The 23,329-nt window shown below is 35.2% G+C and overlaps 1 protein-coding gene across 50 annotated transcripts in view; it reads left to right on the top strand.

Moving 5' to 3' along the window:
- The window catches only part of RIMS2 (regulating synaptic membrane exocytosis 2), a 489,731-nt gene that overhangs the window by 386,037 nt on the left and 80,365 nt on the right, over positions 1-23,329 (top strand). For 29 of the 50 annotated variants that reach the window (XM_074898586.1, XM_074898596.1, XM_074898556.1 and 26 more), the window contains 2 exons: positions 4,718-4,753; positions 9,829-9,929. In XM_074898586.1, coding sequence (XP_074754687.1) covers positions 4,718-4,753; positions 9,829-9,929 — 137 coding nt within the window. The remainder of the gene's footprint in view (positions 1-4,717; positions 4,754-9,828; positions 9,930-23,329) is intronic. The other 21 variants (XM_074898600.1, XM_074898591.1, XM_074898608.1 and 18 more) reach the window with 4 other exon arrangements.

The following is a 23,329-nucleotide window of genomic DNA, read 5'->3' as shown; positions in this document are numbered from 1 at the left end:
TAGGAAGCTGGCTAACCGAAATTGTCTTCATTCTAGCATTCCCTTGTAAGGACCGTAATTGACACTTCAATCTCATTTAAACAGTAATATAAAACCACTTATGCAACCTTTCTTTTTTTTCTTTGTTCCATATTTCTCTATTTATCAGGCATATTCTTTTCATTCAGTCTGTGATCTGATCATGTGGATCACAGACTTCTTGGAAAGGCCTTGCTTGCTGCATCAGTCACTTTTTTGTATTTGTTACTGATTGGACATAAAGCCCTGGAGTGAAGATCAGCAGCCATTTATATCACACATCACCTGATAGATTTTTTTTTTTTTTTTTTTTTTTTCTAGACCTGTAGCAGTTAGGCAGTTATATTTTTCACGCTGTAGTCAGCCAGAATGACACAATTTAGGACTAATTTCTAAGAGGTAGAATTGGAACTGAACAGCTTTGGAAATAGGAGGAAATGTAATCCTTTGAGTGCAAGACCTCTAACTAACAAGTTTTGATGTTCAGAGCACATAACTTTTAGATTTTGCTTTTAGGAGACAATCTTGTTTCCTTTGCTCATTTTGAGAAGAATATTGTTTCAGAAATATTTTTCTGTATAAATTTGATTTTCCTCTATTCTCATACATAGCATTTCAAGAGAGATCTCTAGTAAGAAATTTGGCTAGCATTTTTAAAGGTACTTACCAAAAGTTAGGGTCCTAAGTATACGTTTGATTTTTAAAATAAAATGTTATTTAACAATTTGCATTGCTTTGAAAAAAGAAGCTTAATTTTTAATAAAGCACTTAAGAAGCTATCTATCCATTCTATAAATAAAATCCCTAGTCATATTGCTGATTTTAAGTATTTGCAAATATGAAAAATAGAAGCATAAAACATTTAATGCTGTTGTCCTGTCTTACTCCTAAAGTCAGAGACAAACAAGCTGTTCCATGTCTCTCTGTTGTAATAGGATGCACAGCTTCCAGTGTTGGAGGCTGCAATTTCTTTCAAAGCAAGGAGGTCCAGGTTTATTTTAGGTCTCAGTCTGAGCTGATGCAAATCTCTTTCTTCTGGATCCCAGGTACTATCCTGAGCCAACCTGTTGAACTGATCCCTGTAAAGCTAAAAGTTATTGCAGGAGAGCAGTTCAAGAGAGAACCAGGCTCTAACCTCAAGTTTGGGGCAGTCAGCTGTGAGTGAAGGAAGAAACCCTGGGAGGAACACTATTATACCCAGCACCTCCCAGTTGTAACCTTAAGGCTGCAAAATCAACCTCTTCTTATCCTCACAAGGAAGCCAGCAAATTCTGAGCAATTTTCCAACACTGCCATCAATAGCCATGGCTAGGGAGAAGTCTGCTATCTTGTTTCTTCTGTGGAACTGTTATTCTATTTGGATATGTATGGAAATTGTCATGTTCTGCTCCAAGGGACTTGGGGTCCCTGCTCCATGGGGCTTCTTAGGGTGAGGTGGATGAAGTCGGCCGGGGTGCTTTGGCCATGGCACCTCCAGGTTCCCATCAGAATAGCAGAGTTCATTGATTTAAGGCATTTCCAAGAAAATAGAGCTGATAAGGCCATTTTTAATTAGTTTTAGTTCTTGTTAAGTTCGCTCTAGTATGAGTCATTTGATTATAATTATTTTCTGTTTGTTTTATTTTCCAGATACATGTTAGTTTGTTAGATACCTATTAGATATATTAGTACCTGTTAGAAAGAATAGACCATTACAAGATCAGGGGAACATGGCTGTGTCTACTATTTCATGAAATGTCAGTGGTCATTATAATAGCAATGTCAACTGTGATGGTGTAAGAAGGTTTTCAGAGAGTATCTTTCAGCATTTCAATGTCTTTATGCCTATAGTTCATCTCTGTATTTCATCAATATACATCAATATATCTGTATTCTAGTTAAGCTGAAAACATACAGTTATTCTCTGTAATGTACAGAAATGTCACCCTTATGCAAGTGCCAATTTTTTTTTTCTCCAAATTGTTTAATTCTGAAAAACTTCAGTTCTTAAATTGAGATAATTACACCACAGGATACAATATAAGCTGTTCACTTTGTAAACCAAGGTTAATTCAAGTGATGTAGAAAAATACTGACTAATGTGAAGATATTGAAGAAATCTTGTAAATAGAAATAGACAACGATTTTTAGGAATGACAAGTGGCTTTGTCATATTATTCAGTTTGAGACATTTTAAAATCATCTCATGGTGATTTATTGGTTTTCAGCATTTTCAAGACATTAGGGCTTTTACAGCCCTAACACCTAATAACTGAACATAATGAACATAATGAACAGGTTAATAACCTAACACCTAATAACTGGAGGAACAGTTAATACTAAAGCATTAACTACTTTAGTATCAACATTCTGAACCTGTTCTGAATTCTTTTAAGAGGAGATGACTAGCCCCATAGCTGCTGTGAAGATCTTTGCTGTTGAGAAGCTATCACTGTTTTATTTGGTCAATGGTCAATAGCGATATTGTTCAGTTCTGCTGCTTCCCACCCAAGTGAGATCTCTCTCAATTCAGTCTTCATTCTTCATTCAGCTCTTCACAATACAACCAAGACCTCAGTTTGGAGAGTAGGATCTACTATGATGACCTTTCTTGTAAAAATCTAAAGGATTTATTTATTGTAGAGCTTTGTAATAAATGTCACAGCACTTCAGTTACACTTTTAAAATTCAGGAATCTAATAGAATTTTATGCTTGCTAATACTATGGTATTCTTTTCTATAAGTCAATTTGGAAATATTTTTCTATATACTTTTTAAACATGGACCAAGAACAAGTGAAAGTTGGACAGGCTTCAAGTTTCCCTTATTTTGACAATGTCCTTATTTGAAGACTCATGGTTGAAAGGCATTCAGACGTATGGATGAATGGACAAGGCATTTTAAAAAAGGAATTTTCCTATATAGTATTAGATTTCTGTATTAAGGTGATATTTCAGGCAAAGTAAAGATTTCTTTTCACTATAAGTATGAAATAACTTAGAAATGTCATCATTCTGTCTGAGCTCAGACTCAAGGGTATTTTAACGACTTCACTGTCATCTATTTTGCGTTATGTTGAATCAATGGTATTGCTATCAAATTGCTTTCTGCTTTAGAAAGTAATGAGGCAGTGTTGTATTTGTAGCTTTTATATTGGTGACAGCAATTTAAAAATAAAAAATAAAAATTTGAAAGCTTGAAAAGCACCCACAACTATCTCTCTCTTTCTGATATTTTCCTAACAATATCCACAACCCACATAAGTAATATAGGCCAGGCTACCCAAGGATCAAAGCAGAAGAATGAAAAAGACCTTATTTATCAGCTGTGTACAATATGGGACAGGAAAGGCTTGGAAATGGGAGAGGTTTCAAGAACCCACTTGGTACCTGCTGATTTCCAAAAGTGTATTCTTGTGATTTGCTATATCTGTTTCCCATTAATTTGTCTAACAGTTCCACTAGGAATTGCCACCAGAACAACCTTGATCCCACACAGGATGGGGTGTCAGATCCTATCAAAGTGTGGCACATCATTTATTCTCTCTGCAGGAGCATATTTTTCTTTCTTACAATTCTACCTTGCCCTGATATGATTTCCCTTTAAGTATGACTTCATCCTCTGCTTTGATACCGATGTACAAAATGGTATTTCCTTAAAATATAAGAGTTCTGTTTCCCTCTTCAGTCTGTGTACTATAAAGTAGATCTAGTTTTGTGAGCAACCCTCAAGAACCAATAATTCTGGAAAAATATTTAATTCTAATAATGCATGCTATTTTTGGTTTTTAACTTGGAGGCTATTGCTTCATATTCATGACATTGTTTTAATTGAATTTGATATCATTTTGGCTTATAGTAAGAAAAAGAAACAGAGAGTCTGTTTAAAAGTTAATATATTTCTAATTAAAGTAGATTTCATTTGACTTTAAATTCTTTCACATTAATTACTAAGCCTGGATTCCAGAGTGCAGTATTTTTGGGCTGCCAAACTATTTGACAGGGATCCAATGTATTTTCATTTCTTTGTGACAGAGGAATGCCCTGAGCCATTTACAACCTTTGATATGCATTCAGACTATTTGTTGGCATCAGTTAGCTGGATTTATGTGCATGAACTAGGTTCTGAGTATAGCTGTTAGTGTCTTTTTGTTCATAATTTTTTAACTCTAAGACAAGCTACAGTAGTATCGTGATTAAACCTTTTAACCTGTAGAAGCTATGAGAATTGATTAAACCAATGGAGATTTAAAGTAATTACTGCAAATGATTCTGACACATTCAATTTTTACGCTTGAACAATTAGAGTGCGTATTGTATGTGCACTGCATAAAACACCCAGCACAAGCAAATTTTTTGCTTTTATTTTTGTGTCATCCTATTAAAGGAAACTGTAAAGTAACTATGTCTGAAACCTGCCTTGCTCTCTTTTGTGTTGAGTGTGGTAATGATTCTGGAAGTGCACAAAATACCCATGTGTTCCCTCCAGTAAGTTTTCAGTAAGATTGTACAAAGGTATACGCTAGCATGCAGTGAGTGTGCCCCTGGATGTAGAGCACCATACTTGGTTGGTTGACTAAATTCTTCAAATTAAATTAATTTGGGGGGATTTATCCATTTTTCTTTTTTTTATTGCATGTTTTATATTACTTTTATTATTATTTCTGCATTTTCTCTCCCCCCCTCTTTTTGTTTTACATATTGCTTTCATTTGTTTATAGAAGAAAAGAAAGCAGATCCAGAGAATGGGGATACAGGTAGGGTGACTTATTTAAAATATTTTCATGTTTTTGCCCTCAAGTTCTTTGATCTATTATGCTTAAGCAAATGTGTGCCATAGGATTGAATCACAATTTTGATGTATTTGGGGGATTTCAAAATAGGCACTAGGAAATTGAAACTGAGAAAGGGCTTTCCCAAATACATTTCATTTGTTTTTTTAAGGAAGTCAAATTAGGGTGAGAAATGCGAAGCTAAAAAAGGCTCTTGTACACTGTAAGACTTCTGTTCTGTCCTCCACACTCCAAGCACAGAGTGTGCTCACCTGCACACTGACTTTTTCCTCTCTATTACAGGTTTGACTTCCAAAATCTCAGTGTTTCTGTAGTCCCTTCATCACTGGTTTTCCTCCCTGCCTGAGCTGCGGTGCCTCCCAAATTTTATATCCCCTTTTTTTCCTGACTATCCAAAACTAAATCCGTCCTAATATTTTAAGAGAAACTTCACTCTACTTCCGTACCCCAGATTTCCCTTTTACACTCTGTGCCGCAGAAGTCCCACTGTGTACAGCAAACTCCTCCAAACACATCACCATTGCGACCATCTATAGTAGCTAGAACAGTTTAATGATGCCCGCCAGAGAAAGCAGTGAAAGAATGAATGAAAGAACACAGCTCCCAGCTGTTTTTATTTTTTTTAGATAGGTAGGTTTGCCTTAGGCTAAGGTGGCTGATAAGGCCATTTTGTTGTCCCTTTTGTCTCTGGTGTGGACCACAGGCTATCAGCTGAAGAGTCATCCTAAAGAGTAAACAGTGTTTGTCCTGAAGAGCAAATAAAAGTCTTTAGCTCCAGCTGAATTGAATGATTGCTTATCTCCTTGTTGAAAAGTGTCTTTATGAGCAGTTGAGGTCAGGAAAAGTTAGGTATTAACCACACCACTGATTACAGCCCCTTAAAATTTTTAACATGAAACAAACATTTAGTTTTCAGTTATGAGGAAAGCTTTAGTAGCTGAATCTTATTTCAAGTTAAAACATAAAAATAAAGGTTTGCATTCAAAGCTGGAGCAGTGATTCTAGTGCCTGCCCTGAGTCCTCTTGCAGTTATTATACAGCTGCCACCTAGACCATGGTAGGAATTCTGCTGATGCCACCTCAGCAGGGCTTGTGCCTAGGTTCTACTTTAATAAAAGAATCAAACAGGGTTCCTTCTTCTGCTATGTTTAATATGCAGTAGTAGTTACAGCTCGAGCTGGGTGCCTCTGAAGAGGGGCCCCGCCTGTCGATTGTTACTGGATTTTACAGTCTCTGTAGGCCACATGATTTCCTGATGACACTTCAGCTCATCCAGTCCTGTTCATGGTGTCTGGGATCTTCTCTTCTTATTTGCTTCTGTCACCTCCAGGCACCCTTTTCATTTGTGTCTTGAGACATTTCCTTATCTTTGGTTACAGAATATCATGTAGTTAAAGTTTTACTTATACCTCTTTATCTACTGGTTACATTTCCATAGATAAAAACAAAGGTTAAAGTCCAATTCATGCAGCCTAAGGCTTAATTTACTTTAGTCACTAGTGCTAAACTCTGGCACAAATTAGTCTCTCACTACAGTCCTCATGGATCTGTGGGAAGGGCAGGTTACAGGGTTGCCGTGCACACTACTTGGGCACCTTAATCTAGCATTTGGGGACTGTGTTTGCATTGTAGTTGTGCTGCTTTCCCTCAGCACACCCTCTTCTCAAAATACGGAGAATGACTGGCATTGAATCAGCAGCTGGCTGTTTGTCAGCTAGGAATTTTCCTGTGCTGATGAAAACTTCACTGAGTTAACCTTCAGGCCATGGGTTTTTTAATGTTAGAGAGTTGTTCAAAATAAGCAAAACTCCAAATGTTGTAATGATCCCAGCTGTGTACGGTGAGCAACACCAGGCTTTGTTCTTCTATCAGTCTTTCTTATTTTTTTGTGTTCCTGTGGCTGAAGTTTGAGTGCCTCACTGGGTGTTGCTGTTGGAGACAGAGCTACTGTCTAGAAGCAAAATTCTGGAAGGAGATTAAGGCAGAAATATCCAAATGAACTCACTTCTGCCTGGCCAAAATTTGCTTGCATACGCTTTGGTACATCATGGCAGTACATCAAAGTATATCACAAGTAGCTTTAATTTTTCTAGTGTCAGTCTCTATAGTCCTGAAAATGTGGTGTGCTGGGCTCTAGCTAAGGACCTGAGTAACACAAGGGCTGTCAGCCTTGTGCTACCTGTGTGAAAGCTTATACTCCTACATTTTCACCACTATTCATAACTACTAGTTAGATTCAGCTGAGTTCTGATTTGTCTACACAGACTCCATGTACACCTCCTGATGACAGTGGAGTCCTTAGTATAGGACTGATGCTGAGACTTGGTTGCCAAAATCGTGTTAGGAGCCAAAGCTTCCTAAATGTACCTGGACAACTACTGAACTCTGGAAGAAATTTCTGCTCCTGCTACATCCCCACACATAGTTTTCAGCTAATTATAGGTTTGCCAGCAGAAGCGGAGATGATGATAGCCCTGCATTTACACCAGTGTAAATGTGTGACGTGCATGCTGGCTGGACCACATGAACAGAAAGTGCTGTGAGACGCTCAACCTTTCCTACTCCTGTCCAGATCACAGCTGCATCTGGTTTAAATTACACTGAGATTAGCCTGCAGCAGTAATTCTGCTCACTCTTTCTGCATGTCAGTTCCATGCATAGTAGAACCAAAACTCATCTGCATTATGACTTTCCACTGCCCTCAGGAGTCCCTCATTTTGCATATAACTGAATTCACTCACTTGTTAAAGGCAGTTTCAGAAAACACATAACAAGTTAGATTTTCTTTGAATAAGATTTTATGGAAATTTTTTTTTTCCTCCATTTTGCTGTCTTGTTTTTCTCTTGGGACTAAATGAGCCACCAGTTTTGCTTACTTTGCTACAGAGCACTCACACCAAGGGCTTCTGTGTTATACTCCCCTTTTCAACAGCATATTTCAGAGTGCTTGATTTTGCAGATCATAGGCAATTGGAATTTATGGAAACCTAACTTTCGCTTTGCCAGCTGATCATAGATAGGAATGAATATTTTTCACAAATAATTGTGAAATTTCTAATGTATCCTCTAATGGTGTTATTTCATCACTTCTTCAATTTTTCTGAAATTTGACAGAATATCTGAGAACAAAGAACATATGTGATGATTTCGTAAGAAAACTACATAAGAAAAATTAACAAAATATCTCTTTTGGTGAAAAATGTCTCCTTTGTTATGTTATTGAAGAATGACAAGTGAGTTTGCAGACATGATTTCCGCAAAAGATTATTTCTTTCTTTGAGCAAGTTAGTGTATTTTACTTCAAAACCACTTACATGTTACTTCTGTTATTGAAAAAAGAAAAATATAACTTTCCAGTTTAAAGTTGTTTTTTCTTTTTTTTTTTTTTTTTTCCAAGAGGAATAAATATATCTTTAGAGCTTTTGAAACTAGATCCTTAAAAAAACCACTGCATCTTAATGATAAATTGGCAAATATTGCTTTGGGGCCTGTAATTGCTGAGGAAAATTGTGATAGGAAAAGCTAGCTGTATTTTATTAGAAATTTTCATCTGCTGCTATCTTTTTAATTTTGTTTCTCCCTATAAAACACCATTTCCTCCGTTTCATTAATTTTTCTTGATTTACATTTCTCTTAAAAAGTTTTGATGACATCTTTTCGTTCATGTTGTTTGTAGGGAGTAAAGATGGAGAGTTTGAATACAAAAATCAGAAGCCAGAGGATTTATAAATAACAGTACTGTTTAGCCTTAGCACATTTTCCCTTCCTTTCATCCTGACCCTTCCAGATTTCCTATGAAGTGCCACAAGATGTAGCTGGCAGGTTTCATGGTATGTGTTACTACCATTAGTGTTGTCAAGAAAGAAAATACAAAGCTCAGAGGCCCCAGCAGAGGCCTTGTGCAAAGCCCCACTTTACTATTAGATTATGACATAGAACTCAGGTTTAGCATTTAAAACAGGTTTATATAGTGCACTGGAATCTAATATTCCCATCTTAGTTCCATAAATAAAGTCTAGATTGTTCAACACATATAATGTACAGAAACTTCCATTTATGACTAGTGGGATTCTGAAATTTTAGACAACTTTTGTGTTAAAATTATGGAAATTTTAAGACAAATGTCAGTCAAAATGGATACTTTTTAGTATCCAGTGGATAATTAATTACTCTTGATTTATACCATGTTTAAGTGGAAGAAAATCAAGCCTGTGTGTTTATAATACATAACATTCTTTTTGTTTGAAAAGATTTTTTTTTCATTCTGGGATGTTATCTTCCTCTCATTTTTCTTTTCTCACTTTTCCACCTCAGCTTTGGCACTCACTTCCTCATTATTTTACATAGTAAATTGTGGTGTTACAGTACCAGTTGGTTGAAACTGGCTGCTGCCTGAACCATGTAGTAAGAATCCATCACTAACTGAGACTAGTCATGTATTTGGTCCAAGAGTGAATCCTAAAATAATTCTTGAAGTTGTGTGTCGTTAGAATGTAATATGGGGATGCCACTGGGTGGCTCTTTAACATACTTTTAGACATCTTTAAACTGTTTTAAGCATATTACAAATATGCTCGAATGGTAAACAGAAGGTCTGCTAGCCTATGATTGTTACTCGATTAGTAATTTGGTATATCACACTATGACAAATGCAGAACCAGGATCTCCACCCATTCCTTTTTTAAATGAAAGAATCAGTTTCTCTTGAATATTTTTGAAATAGTAAAATTCTATTCTATGGAAACATTGTGTTCCATTTACATTCATTTCTTCCACAAACTTGGTTTCATTTGAATTGTGTAGATAATACAACACATTAAGATTCTGCTGAAATACTTACTTATCTACTATTTTCCTTCTCTTACAACTTTGGTTTTCTGGGGAACTGTAATTCAGAAACTAAAATTATATACATTGTAATTTAAGTAAATCAGATTTCATCTCTTTCTGTTAAAACATCCACGATCATAACTTTAGATTTGGAACTGAGGACTGCTTGTGTATTTATTTTCTTTTTTTGTTTGTTTTTAATTTAACAGGTGCAATGGATGTAGAAGAGAGGAATCGCCAAATGAAAATGAGCAAGTACAAACAGGTAGCAGGATCAGATTCCAGGCTGGAACAAGATTATCATTCTAAGGCAAGGGAGTTTTGTTTTGAAAAGCAACAAAATATGCTAAACTGAAATACCCAATATCCTTTTAGAAAGTAATAGATGAATAGTGATAGTAAAAGTTTCTTGTGTGTCTATAATAAAACTATTGGAAATGTGCAGCAAACCCCTTAACAGAGTGTTCTTTATTAAATTTAAAGAGGACAAGTTAAAGCAAATAAAAGTGGCAGTGTAATTATCCATTGGAATGAACAATACGGCCATGATTTAAAAACTCAAAGAGAAGGAAGAAAGAGGTTTATTGGGTGACAGATGGAATGAGAGCTATTGAAACCTGTTAATGACTTTCGTATTGTTGAACATAGGGTTATCTTGATCTACTGAAGACTGGAAGATATAGTGTTACTTAGTTTAGTAGTGGCAGTTTAGCTCTTGGAAAGGTATTTTATACATCAACAAAAGCTTCCACCCCTGCTATGGCAATTTGCCAAAAATATGAATCCTTGCGTAGTAGTATAGCCTCAAATATACAGTCCAAAATTTCCTGCTATCTAGAACAGGGTCATGTCATATACAGTGCGTTAATGAAAATAATCAAGATATTTTCAATTTAAACTTCTATTATACAAAAATAATTTAGTGTCCTCTAAAAGACTTCATTAATTGAGGTCAGATTATAAGTGGAAAACACAAGACTTCTGACCTATAAAAGCTGAGGAAGAGAAGTCTGTTTTAGACTTTTATTTCCAGGATGTAGTACCTTGCTTCAAGGATTGGCAAAGTTACTGTAAACTAAGCCATTTAATATTTGAAAATAAGTCATCAAATTTGTTAAGTCTTATTAGTTTTATAGATAATGTAGACTAATATACTTGATATAATTACTTCCTTGTATGAACATTTCAGTGTGGAAAACTAGAGTGAGAGCTTTAGGAAAGCCCATGACAAAATCAAAAACCCTATTAATGAAAACAGAATTGACAAAAGAAAGAACTGTGAAAGTGACTTAAAATACTTAAAAACCCTGCGGATGTGCTGCATGATTTTTTACATGGGTAAAATACAGGATATTTTATAAATGTAGTTTTTACTACAGAAGGCATAGGTATTTTTATTAATGTGTAGAAGAGACTTGGTATACTGTCATGTTTAGATGCTTCTTTTACATTGACACTTATGGCAAAATTATTTTCATGTGTGTCTGTTGTCGGTTTTGAAAGGTGTTAACTTTTAGAAATTAGCATAAGTGTTATGATTATATGTACGACAAAAATACAACTCTATGTATTGTATGTATAACCAGACGTATTCTGCTAATTCTCCTGCTTTCTCAATGCTTGACTGAAATTTGAGTCAGAAGTAGGACTGGTATGGCATAAAGAGAATAAATGGGCTTTCATGTGAAGGAGCTGGATATAATATAACCACCTAAGGAAACATTATCTACCTTGTTTTTCCATTTCACCTACACCATATTATTGGACCTCACTCTACATATTTTATCTTTTTTATAAAAATTTTATCTTCAGTAATATTGGAATGTATTAAAGAGGAAAATTATAAATGGAATTATTTTATGAATGTGGTGATTTATTTATTGAACATATCAAACAAATTGTCTCCAGAAATAAACAGTTAATTTACTCTTTGTGCCAAAGTGTAGTTTCAGTATTTGAAAATGAGTTACTTACTCTATCAATGAACTTGTGGAACTAGACACTGAATATTCACCTATATGTATTAACTTGAAATGCATTCTTGAAATTGTTTTAAAGCCATATGAGAACCATAATTCTCATAAGCCATACAAGAGTTCTGTCTTCACTTTTTTACTATCACTGCTTCAATTCCTCTTAATTAAGTCCTTATATTATCTAGAAGCAGAAAATTAGTAAGTATAATTTATCTATCTAATTTCTACAAAAATGCTTCTGGAATCATGAACTGAAACACAGATGTCAAATGCTGACTGAAATCTCATGTTATGTGTACTGTACAGTGACTTTGTTTTTTTAAATCTTGTCAGATGGCACAAGCAGGCAGTCAAGTGTGCCATGCCTGAGAAAAATGTCATTAAGTAGTCATTAAGTGACATTCAGGAAAGTGAGCACATGGAATTTTCTTTTACTTTTCTATTCTATTTCTTTCTTTAAATGGAAGTCAACAGCAACTGTATGTCTCTCATGATTACTTTGAGTTAAGAAAAATATCTTTCCTTGCTGAGAAAGCAAAAGCTATAACAGTAGAAGCTATATTAAAATATTAAAATAGGAATCCTCTATTATACCCCATTAGTTTTGTTCTACCTCTGGACGTCAGTACTAGAGGCTTTAAAGGAAGGTGCATACACTTCTGTGGTGCATAGTCATACACTAAGAAGCGTGTGGGAAAGGTTTTCTTCCAGACATCTGTATTCTTGGAAGCTGCTGGCATATTAGATTGATTTTCGCTTATATTTTTTCCTCATGATTGATAAAACTGCAGAGTGTATTTTTATTATTCATACACGTACCTCGTTATTTTTGGAAAACTAAGTATTCTGCTTCCATAATATTTTGTATACATGAGTTTGGCAGGGAATATATTGTGTAAAAGAGTTATTTCCTTAAATGCAGAAGTTGCTTAAGTATGGTTGCCGCACAGATATAAGGAAAGGAATCAATATATTTGATTTTCATACAAAAATATTTACAACTAAGGAGACATGAGAGGAAAAACAGTGTGGGCAATAAGGATTAGGTTAAAGTATTTCTGGTATTGGAACAACTATTTATTTCTGAATATTGAGTACTGGTAAGACTGGTACTAAATAGGATGTATACCAAAGTCAGGAAAATCTGAGTTCTGGTATTACATTAAATAAAGCACAGTAGCACAAGAATGTTTCACCAAATGAAAAAATAGCCATTTACCATTACTCTGCAACAGTAGCCTGATTTATGTAACTTTCTTCAATAACCTTCTAGGACTAGTTTATTGTTTTGCATAAAAACTAAGCTTCCCAGATCTTAAGTGTTTAAACGAGATGCACTGTGAAGATAGAAGGGCTAAGGTGGGGCCCAGAGATGAGTGAGCAGCATGCTAGATTCAATTTGTTTGCACTTGGTAGACCTGGCTTTTGAAGTAATTTCCCAAACTACCTCTTAAAACCTCTTTGAACCTCCCTGCCTTGCTTCTTGCTTGGTGCTGCTGCCATTAGCTCTTCTGGCAACCAAATTAATACTGCTATGCTTGGTGAGTAACTCCTTCCTCTGGCGATTCCCACCACTGCTTAGATTCAGAAATCCCTGCTAACAAACAAAGGATAAAGGGTGTGAGCAATCATGACACTCTTCTCTCCTTGCCCCTTGACTGGAATGTGCCCAGTGGATAGACTGGAGAGAGCTGAAAACCTTTGTTGCTACTGAGAAAGAAGAGAGAAGATGTTTTTTGTATGTAGAGCCCTAGAAGCGTTTGCAAACAATGTGAAATCATTGTATAATCAAGAGAGAATTCCATCCACTCAGTCCATATTAGCCACTACAGAAGGATCTGAGCAACTGAAAGTGTTGAATGCCACACTAAAGGGGGCTGGATTTATGTAGGAGTTACAATAGTAAAAAATCGTTATTTTCATTAGGAACAAAGGTAAAACAGACTGGCAACTATCTGACACACGTTTAAACCTCAAAGTATCATGAGGCTCATTTTATTTGTTTTATTAGAAGAAAATAATGACCTTTAAAAGGCAGAGAAATCAGTTATATAATATAGCAATTAGCCAGTAATTAGTAATTAGAAATATAGTATATTAGAGCAACAAGGAACAGAGCTGGTGTAAAAGAGGTAAAAGACCAGATAAAAACTGAAATTTTTGCAGAACTGGTGACAAGATTATTTAGCCAAATGTAGACGAGTACACCAAAGTGAGAATAACACAGAACACCCAAGAGGACTTTCCAGGTCCACCTTTAATGGTTCATATTGATGATAGATAAGACTGAAACTTTCTACGTCATCAGATATATGTAATGCTGCCGTTTCTGTTAATCAAAACCCACAATTGTAGTTTTAGATATGAGCATAATTTTCTGTGTTTGGTGTAAAAGACTAGTAGTATTAGGCATACTAGCATGCTACTTTGTGATCTTCCAACCTGTTAGCAAGTCCAAAACCAAATTAAGCTGTGGAAAAGAAGAGTTGAGCCTGTGCTTTGTTTATCTGAGTAGTGTAGATGCAACTGAAATGGCCTTGGGCCATGCAGACACTGAAAAGCTGTAGTTCTTCAGACTGAGACACTTTGATTCAGCAATGAATCAAGACCACTTTGTGGGTTACCTGTGTGAGAGAATGTGCAGAAGGTAAGAGGTGTAACACTGGAGGTGGAAGAGGTTGAGTTTGAATACATCAGAAACAGATCTCCTTAAATCTCAGTCTTGTTGCAATGTGCAAAAGTGTCCAAGAACTGCCTTTTTCCTCTGAAACCTGCAGTAAGTAGTTGTGTCATTGGTACAGCTACATATGGTATCCTTTGACCTGTGTTGTTGATTGAAACATTCTATTTAATGGTGTTTTGGGAATGCCCTTGTCTCCTCCTTAAAAATGAAAACAGAGCAGCAAATATTGTTATCAGAAACACTTGTTACTTTTCTTCTTGAAACCCTTGCAGGGGGTGGAGGGGGAGTTGAACAAACATCCAAGCTAATAGGATGATGAGAGCTTTGATAGTCATACTGTGTATAAGCTGTAGTTGATTTATGTTGGTTTCAAATTGTCAATTGGTTTTGAATATTTAGGCTGGGAGTTTGGGAGTTCTGGGAGGATCATGATATGACCAGTAGTAATTTGATAATTTTTAATAATTATGAATATATGTCTGTGATCCTATAGTTGTTTCTTACAACTTGTGTTGTTAAGGGTGCAATAAGAAATAGTCAAAATACTGAATAAAAAATTGAGGCTGGGTTAGCTATCCATATTCCCTCAAAACAGTGCAGAAATTGGAAATGTTTTGTATATGTTTATTTTTAACATACCAGTTTAAATTTTAAAATTTTAGATATCTGGATAAAACTTGGAAAGACAAAATAATTATAATGGAGCTATGTTGAATAATCATTCAGAAGGCAAAAATTAACACAGATAATTCGACACGCAGATATTCCATGCAATTAATTTCTACAGAGTACCTGTAAAACTAAGGGCCTAACCAGTAGAGTCTGATAGGCTTATAAATGGGAAGAAATGTGTAGTTTTATAGGGTCCCTTCATCTTCCCTTTCCCCACCTTCACAACAATAAGCTTTTTGCTTCAGGAAATAAATCAAACACCAATTAGGCTAACAGAGAATTTTCCATATGAAGAAACTATTTAGTTATTGACTGTTCCATGGATTTTGTATTTTCCCATGGACTAGTCAATAATTCTATTTTTGGATAAGAAACTTGACAGCTAAACCATCTGTCTAGTCTGGAAGGACAAGTCCTGTCCCTCTCAACAGCCTGTGAGCACTCAGGTTACCTAATCAATCATGCTTATTTTGATATGTAAGGAATTTTACCACTCAATGGGAGAGAGTCTCTCTGGCCCATAGTGCTGGTAGCATTTATATTTTCAGTCAAGTATTTTATTGTATTTTTAATATAAAAATTTTGCGGAATAAATTGCTGATGTTGCAGTTCTGGATTTAAAGTTCAATTATAAGACTTAGAAATGCAGCTAGATGAAATAAATTCAGAATTCTAGATTTGAACTCTATACACATGGTAATCTAGAAAACATGTTTCACTTCAATTTTTATCAAACTGTATTTTGGTGATGGGTTAAAAGTACTTTAGTGACTTTGAATACAGATGTGGTTTAGTGTGATTTCTAGTATTCTTTAGTCAATGATATGCAAACTCAGAAAAGATTTCTGTTGCTGTAACTTTCTTTTTAATTTAATTCAAACTTGCTTTTAATTTATTTTGGTTTTGAGGCTTTTCTAATTTATTTTTTAATGTCGAATATCCATGTCTCTATTTAGGGTATTCTTAAATGTAATACTATGGTTAACATAAATACTGAATTCACATATCATGATTATGGCTGAAATAAAAACATCTGAATGTAGTCTGATACTGGCTGTCTTTACCTCTCAGCAGGTACTTTCTTTCGTCAGCCATTTTCTTAGTTTTTGTGTAAGCTTCTACTGTTAATCATATATCTAGAAAGCAGAGTTTAAATACATTATAAACTGTTGTTAAAGTACCTTATAATTTTACAATTAATTTGGAAGACAAAAAATTACAGTCTATTTTAGCTCTGAATATTCATTAGTTATTAGAGTTTATTGGAAAAAAAGGGATTTTCAATAACAGAAAATTATATTTTTCCACCTGAAAACCCCCACAAAAAATACTAAATACAACACAAAGTCTTGAGTTTCTTACAGCAATGAGTTAAATATTCTTTTGCAGAAAGCAATATTTTCCAGAAAAAAATCTTTTTTCAAGCACATATATATCAAATATACATCAAAATGTATATAAAAAGATTTTTATCAAAGCCATATTTAATTAAGCAATTGTAACCATTCTATTAATCACATTTTAAAATCACCTGGGTGCTGTCTTGACCAACTTCCAGTCAGAGTAATCACTGCAATTTATCTTAAATCCTTTTATTCTTTTTGTAATAGAAGATATTTTCCTTTCAGAGCTGCTTTGTATAGACATGTGAATCGTTAAACTGTTAGTCAATTTTGGTTCAGAGTCGCTATATCTTATAGTAGACTCAATTATTTCTGTTTACAGTTCTTATCTGAATTTAAGATGTAAAGTTCCAAGATGCTATTGAACTGCACAACAATGTATAAAATAGTGCGACTGTGCTCGAGTTGATTATCAAAGATGTACTGAAACTGATGTTATGCTAATAATAAATGAGGAAAACTACGTAAAACAAAAAAGAAAATTGACTGGGAAATATGTACTAAATATCTGGGTGCCAAAGTGCAACATTCGAAAATATATATGAATATATATGAAGTTAATTGAATTGCTGCAATAGTCAGGGAGCTCCAAGAAATGAGAATAATAATCTATGATAAAATTTATCACACCAGACTGCAGTTTGTGCTACTTAATTCTGTGCCAGGCAGAATAAACGCAAAAAGGACATTATTCACATTTGAAAGATAACAAGGGTAGAGAGATGGTTCCAGCTAGATGGAAACATGTTTGCTAGATCAATTTGCTAAGCTATTGACCTTGAAAAATCTCTACACAAGTAGAAAGGATAGACCTGAAGTCCCAGTGCAGTGCTTGCATGGAGCCTGCTTAAATGTGTAGGATACAAAATGAAGAATCAGGACCTTTGTCTGTCTGCTTCACGGGACTGGTTCAGAGGCCACCAAGCATCCCCAGACTTGGGGGCAGGAGAGCTGGCTGGCCCCTGGCCCCACATGCCTCCTGCCCAGCCCAGCTGTCCTGTACTGCAGCACCTTGGGAACGGTCCTCCTGGGACAGCCACCAAAAGCTGCTCCCCATCGTTTAGGAGGGCATGCCTTTGGTGGAGGATTCACCCAGAGTTTACTGTTATCAGTTATAATTCTGACTGTAATGATGAGGCCTGTGGTATTAGCACTGTGTATCTTTTCTTCAGTTCATGCTCTGGTAGTCCTTCTTTTTTATTAAATGGGTTGATTTTCTTTGATAGCAGCCCCAAAGTTATCAGTGGAAATTCTGACACTTTATCAACCTTTTCCTAAACAACAGATTTGTGGTTTTGAGGAATTTTTACCATCTGTCACGCAAGAAAAAAACTATGTATCTCTATCAGATTTCCCCAAGGCACTGCTTTTTTTTTTTTTTTTAAGTACATAATTTCTTGCAGTTAATTTTAGTGAATATAACTGTGACTTCAAGCATCCGTATTGCAAGTAGTATATATAAAGGATTTGGATGGATATGTAGCACACCACAATTATTCTGTAAAAGCTGGTTCTGCACAATGAAGCTCATCAAAGTAGGGTCAGGACATTGTGGTCTCAGCATAGGAAGGTTTCTTTTGTAAAGCTTCAGAAATACTTGTAGTGAGAATGTTACTAAAACGTGAAATTACCTCTGTAGCCCTTCTAACTTATTGGATTTCTGACTGTCTTTTTTTGGCAGCAAAGTCTTTGGTTACAGGTATTAATACTGATTTAGTGTCTGGCAATATAATATTTTCTTTAGTAATACATCAGAAGGAATATTATCCTCCTCCTGCAGACAGAAATCATTGTTTTACTAGAGAGTTCACTGACAGTCTGGAATCAGCAAATAATTACCAGAAATAACAAGAAAAAAAAATTAAAAGCAGTTTTGAAAATGTAATCCTTACTTCTGAACAGAGTGATGATGTACCCATGATGTAATGAAGTTCATTTTCGAGATACAAGAAGTAGAATGGTTAAATTATTGCAACAAACATTCTACTAGTAATATTCAAAGATAGTTGAAAATGAGATTTTTAGACAAAATTCTCAGATAAAGTCTGCATAAAAAAAACCGCTTTTTTTTTTTTTTTCCCTAAAAGAGTATCTTGTCCTAAGTGTTTGCCTTGAATATATATAGAATTTCCATTTAATAACCTTAAGTATCATGACAAAAAGAAGTTTGGAAATTGTGTTTCTTCCAGAGTCAGTTTATATTGAGGGAAAAAAATAATTTAGCTTAACAACCAAACATACACAATTTTACCATGAAGTTCAACTTGTGTTATCACAATAAAATTTATCTGGCATATCTTTTTTCTTCAAACTATGTAAAATCTTCAAGAAATGTTATATTAATTTCCTCATATAGAGTATCTTGGATCCATTAACTTTCAGAGAACCAGGATGCATTGTCCTGGTTCTCTCTTGAGGGACACATGTCATCAGGTAAAAAACAATTCTAGTATTTTGCATACTCCTCAATTTAATCTGAAGCAACTAGCTACTGAATAATATCTGTACTTTACTTTGTTTGAATATGATTTTCTAAAACCAAAATTCAAAATACTGCGCCATAGTTTTCTGTATCTAAGAGATGATAATGTAAAATCTCTTCTGGTAAACAGGCTGACTTTCAGTTTCAAGAATTGTAAAGAAGTAACTAGGGTGTTTTTAGGATATAGTTAGAAATGTTTCCTTTCCTACTTCAGAGCTAGTTTCTAGTCACATAAATGTAAGAAATGCTATGCTAATGCTATGCTAAGGAAACACCTGTAAAATGAAGATAACTTCAAGGGTTTTAATAATTCATATACATTAAAGATCTTCAAAAATGTTTACCGAAATTTTTTAGGACCCCAGAATAGTTCCAAAATAGATAATTGTCTTATGAAATGATCTAAATTTCTCATACAGTTTCAATTGAATTATTTTTCATTTCTTTTATGGAAATGTTACGTATTGTTATTCTACTGTTGAACTGTTTTATGTGGTGAAGTTGAAGTTGTAAATAATGTTAATTTGTTGCATATTTTCTATAAAAGTTAATTCAAATTAACCTTACAAGCAGGCAAAGAGGTAATTTCTTACAGTATTTACAATGTGATATGACAGACATAAGTAATACATATTCTAAATAGTCTCTTTTTGAGAACTGAAGCACAATATCTGAAGAGCAAAAGTATTGAATTTTTCTATTCCTTAGGAGTGGTTTGCATGCTCAGGATCTCCCTGCAGCCTTTTTTCCCCTAGTTGCAATATAACAAGGGTAAAGCTGCTGAGGAAATACATTTTAGGGGAAAGTAATGTTTTCTAAGCATTTTAACTTGCCTACGGAGGGATGAGGAGATAGCGGTATCTGCATCTTCCAGATTTGTTTCCCCTTTAGCTAGACATGAATCAGCAGAAAATTTGTAGACAATTTGTCATCTGAGCTCATATATATATATTGTACGGGGATTTTCCAAGATGTATCCTAATACTCAGAGAAAACAAGAGATTAAGAAAAAAGATTATGGGATGTTCCCTCAAATCATACTTGATTTTGGAGGTTATGCTGTGTTATCTATGCATTTAAGGACTTATAAAGTGGAATCATACAAGGATATATCCTGTTAATGAGCAGTTGTGTAACTCATGGTTCTTAGGCACTTCTGCTTACAGGAATAAGCACTCACCAGATGGCCCCGGTGTAAATCCAGCTGTTCTCTTCAGCATTAATTCTTCTTAAGGTGCTGTGTCCCAGGACAAATTTGGTGAAAGTCATGTTTAAATGTTACACAGAGAAAGTAGGATTGAGAGGGAAGTTCATATCTCTGTTGTCAAACCAACAGGGATGCTGAAATGCTGAAGAGGTAATGGTAACAGAAATTCTGGGATAAGATGGTTGCCTTTCCAACTTTTTAATTTGTTTTTGTTTTTATGAGAGAGTCAAAGATTAAAAACAAATTGTGGAAGTGTAGATTAAAATCCAGGTTAAATGAGAACTCTTTAAAGTGCATATTGTTTGACTTCCTAGATTGTGTTTGCAAAGTAACATCTTAAAGAAGCCCAAATTGGGTAGAACAATGAGAGACAAGAGAGGATTTCTTAAAGCAGAAATCCTTCCTTGCTACTCTCTTTAAAATATAGGCTGCTGCCTGGATGGCGGGACTGTATGAAGTACAAGAGATTTTGAGTGTAGTGGTGACAGAAATGACACGTGAACCACTTGAGGAGCAGGACAAATACAGGAAGCACGCTTTGATTCTGTTTATCCTACATAAGTAGTATTCCCTGGAGTCAGAAGACCAAGAAGGACCAGAAACAGAATTAAGAGTTATTACTGAAACTGAACCTACTGAACAAGTGAGTTAACTGTAGGCGGGATCACCAGTTCATCATAACAAACAAGATGGATTTCTCCAGGCGATAAAGCACTGGTGACACTGTTAAATGCAGTTGCACATTAGATTGTGAAGCCCTGGACACCTGCATTTTTGTATTCATCCTGATTTGAACAGCTCAGATATTTTACACTGAACAGTGTCCATGTTGATGCATCTTCAGGAGACTTGCACAGTGTATCTGGAATGCTAAAGTATTGCTGATCTCTGTTTTAAATAGATTTGCTTTGTTCTGTATAAGACAGTCAAAGCATTAATGTGTGGCTGTTAAAAAGATGCTAGGAGGTTTGAGAAGATCTACATTAAGAGTTTATTACCCACCATCACAAAGCCAGTCTGTTGACCTGTTTCTCTAAAGTGAAACTTGGTGACTGACTGCCTTGTTTTAAATAATAGTTAAAGATCTGGTCAGCAGTATGAAGGGGAATTTGGGTAGCAAATGTTTCAAGTCTTAGAAAAAGCTTTGTTTTATTTCTGTTTTCACTGCTTTTCTGAATTACTTCCATGTCAGAAAAAGCGGACTGATTCTACCTTTAATTCTCATTAAAGGGTTCTTCTTTGGAAGAATTTATTTATTTAGCTTCATATTATACAGACTCATATTTCTTCAAGTTCTTTGCTTTTGTTAAAAAATTGTTGGGAATATTCTGACTACATGAGACCATTCTATGGTTCACCTATAACTTGTTAAGGTATGTTGGAATCATCAGATCTTGTAACAAGGTGAAGTCCATCCACAGGACACATAAGATTTCTACTAATTTCAATTTGTAGTCAGTTATAGCTGTTGCACCCAAGCCATATGAGATATATATATATATATATATATATATATATATATATATATATGGATCTTTCTTCTACCTCATTTAATCTGTCAGAACCAACTAGAACCATGGAAAAGATAATTTTACTTTAATATTCAGACTATGAAAACTCTTGTTAAAAATCTTAATTACTTTCATTGATAGATAATAGAAATTAGTAATCTTCATTTTTAAAGTAGATGTCTAGCTGTACAGTACATGAGTCATACTTCTGAAGGACACAGGCCAGTGGTGGTAGCCGTTCATTATTAGGAAATGTCATGTCCCAGAGTCCTGTTCCAGTGACCTGATGATTTGGAGTAGAAGATCTCTCTATAAGTAGTGACTTTAAGATAGCTTTTGAAGAGATATTATGAGACACCTGCTTGGCCATTATAAACCTTATATTTCCACTCCAGTGTGTAACACATCTTGGACGGCCTTTTAAGATTTTTTTGAGGTGATGCTTAGAATCGTTCCTGTGTTGGTTTACTTTACCTTAAACAACAGGTTTTTACCCACTGTTTTTTTCATATTTTATTTTAGTTTTAACAGAGTCTTTGTGATTTTTAACAGTTTTTGGAATAATATGACAACTTTATATACCCCAGCAGAAAGTTGGCAATGCTCTCTCCTTTCAAAATTTGTAAAATTTGGTCCTGACTTAAAGTAAGATTAAATAAGAACAGTTAGTTCCCTAGACTGAATAAAACTATCTTTGTGAAATAATGCTGCATCAGTAACACCTTGATTTCAGAACAGATATCAGTGCAGCTGAAATTAGAGGTTATCTTGATCTTCCAAAAGTCATATTGTATGAAAAAGAACATCAGAACACGAGGCTACTTTGTGTTTTGAAACTGACTGCAGGACAAATTTTTTGTAGGAAGACAAATTTGTTGACAAGCTAATTCTCACACTCACTAAAAGACCCAAATACTTCTGAAGAGATGCCTTACTGTTTTTTAGTTTACAAAATATTTGCAGGTCCTCTAAATTCTCCTTGATGTAATCCCAGAATATTTTGTAGTACTATGCGGTATTTATTTCATTTTGTGCACTTCAGGAGTTCTTAAAAAAATTGAACCATATGTCAGCATAGGTGAAACAGATGATTTTTTGTCTTTTGATTTGGCTTGCCTCTGGACTACCTCCCTCTAGGTTTCCAGTTGTCCTTAGACAGTGATCCATTGGTGACTTCTGCAGTGCTGCTGCCCTTGCAGTTTCTTCTTCGGTTCCTGGATCAACTTGACCCATACGATGACAGAGTAATTTGGGTTGATAGGGAGCTCAGGAGCTGTCTAGTCCAACCACCAGCTTAAAGCAGGGTCAGCTGTGAGATTAGGACAGGCTACTCAGGGCTTTATCTGGTCAGGTCTTAAAAACATTCAAGGATGAAAACTGCACAACTTCTCTGGGCAATTGGATCCACTGCTTCACTGTACCTCTGGTAAAAATGTGCCTTCTTATACCAGTCAGAACTACTGTGAATTGCTCAGCTCTGCCTTTTTGATATCCTCCCTGTATGGCCTGGCAGGTTGCTGTTACATACTCCCAAAGCCATCACTTCTCCAGGCAACACAAGCACAGCTCCCCCAGCCATTTTGGTGGCCCTTCTATAAACTCATTCTAGTTTATTGATGTCATTGTTGTACTTTGGGCTTCAAAACTGGATACAATATTCTAGATGTGATCTAATGACTGTTGAGGAAAGGGGAATAATCACCCCCTTGATCTAGTTATGTTCCAGGCAGTACAACCAAGGCGGCCTTTCCTCGCTGCAAGGGCCCACTGCTGACT

This window comes from Athene noctua, chromosome 2 (genome assembly GCF_965140245.1).
Source record: "Athene noctua chromosome 2, bAthNoc1.hap1.1, whole genome shotgun sequence".
In the NCBI taxonomy this organism is placed as follows: Eukaryota; Metazoa; Chordata; class Aves; order Strigiformes; family Strigidae; genus Athene; species Athene noctua.
Note: the sequence above shows the minus strand (reverse complement) of the source record. Positions and strands in the feature narration are given on the sequence as shown.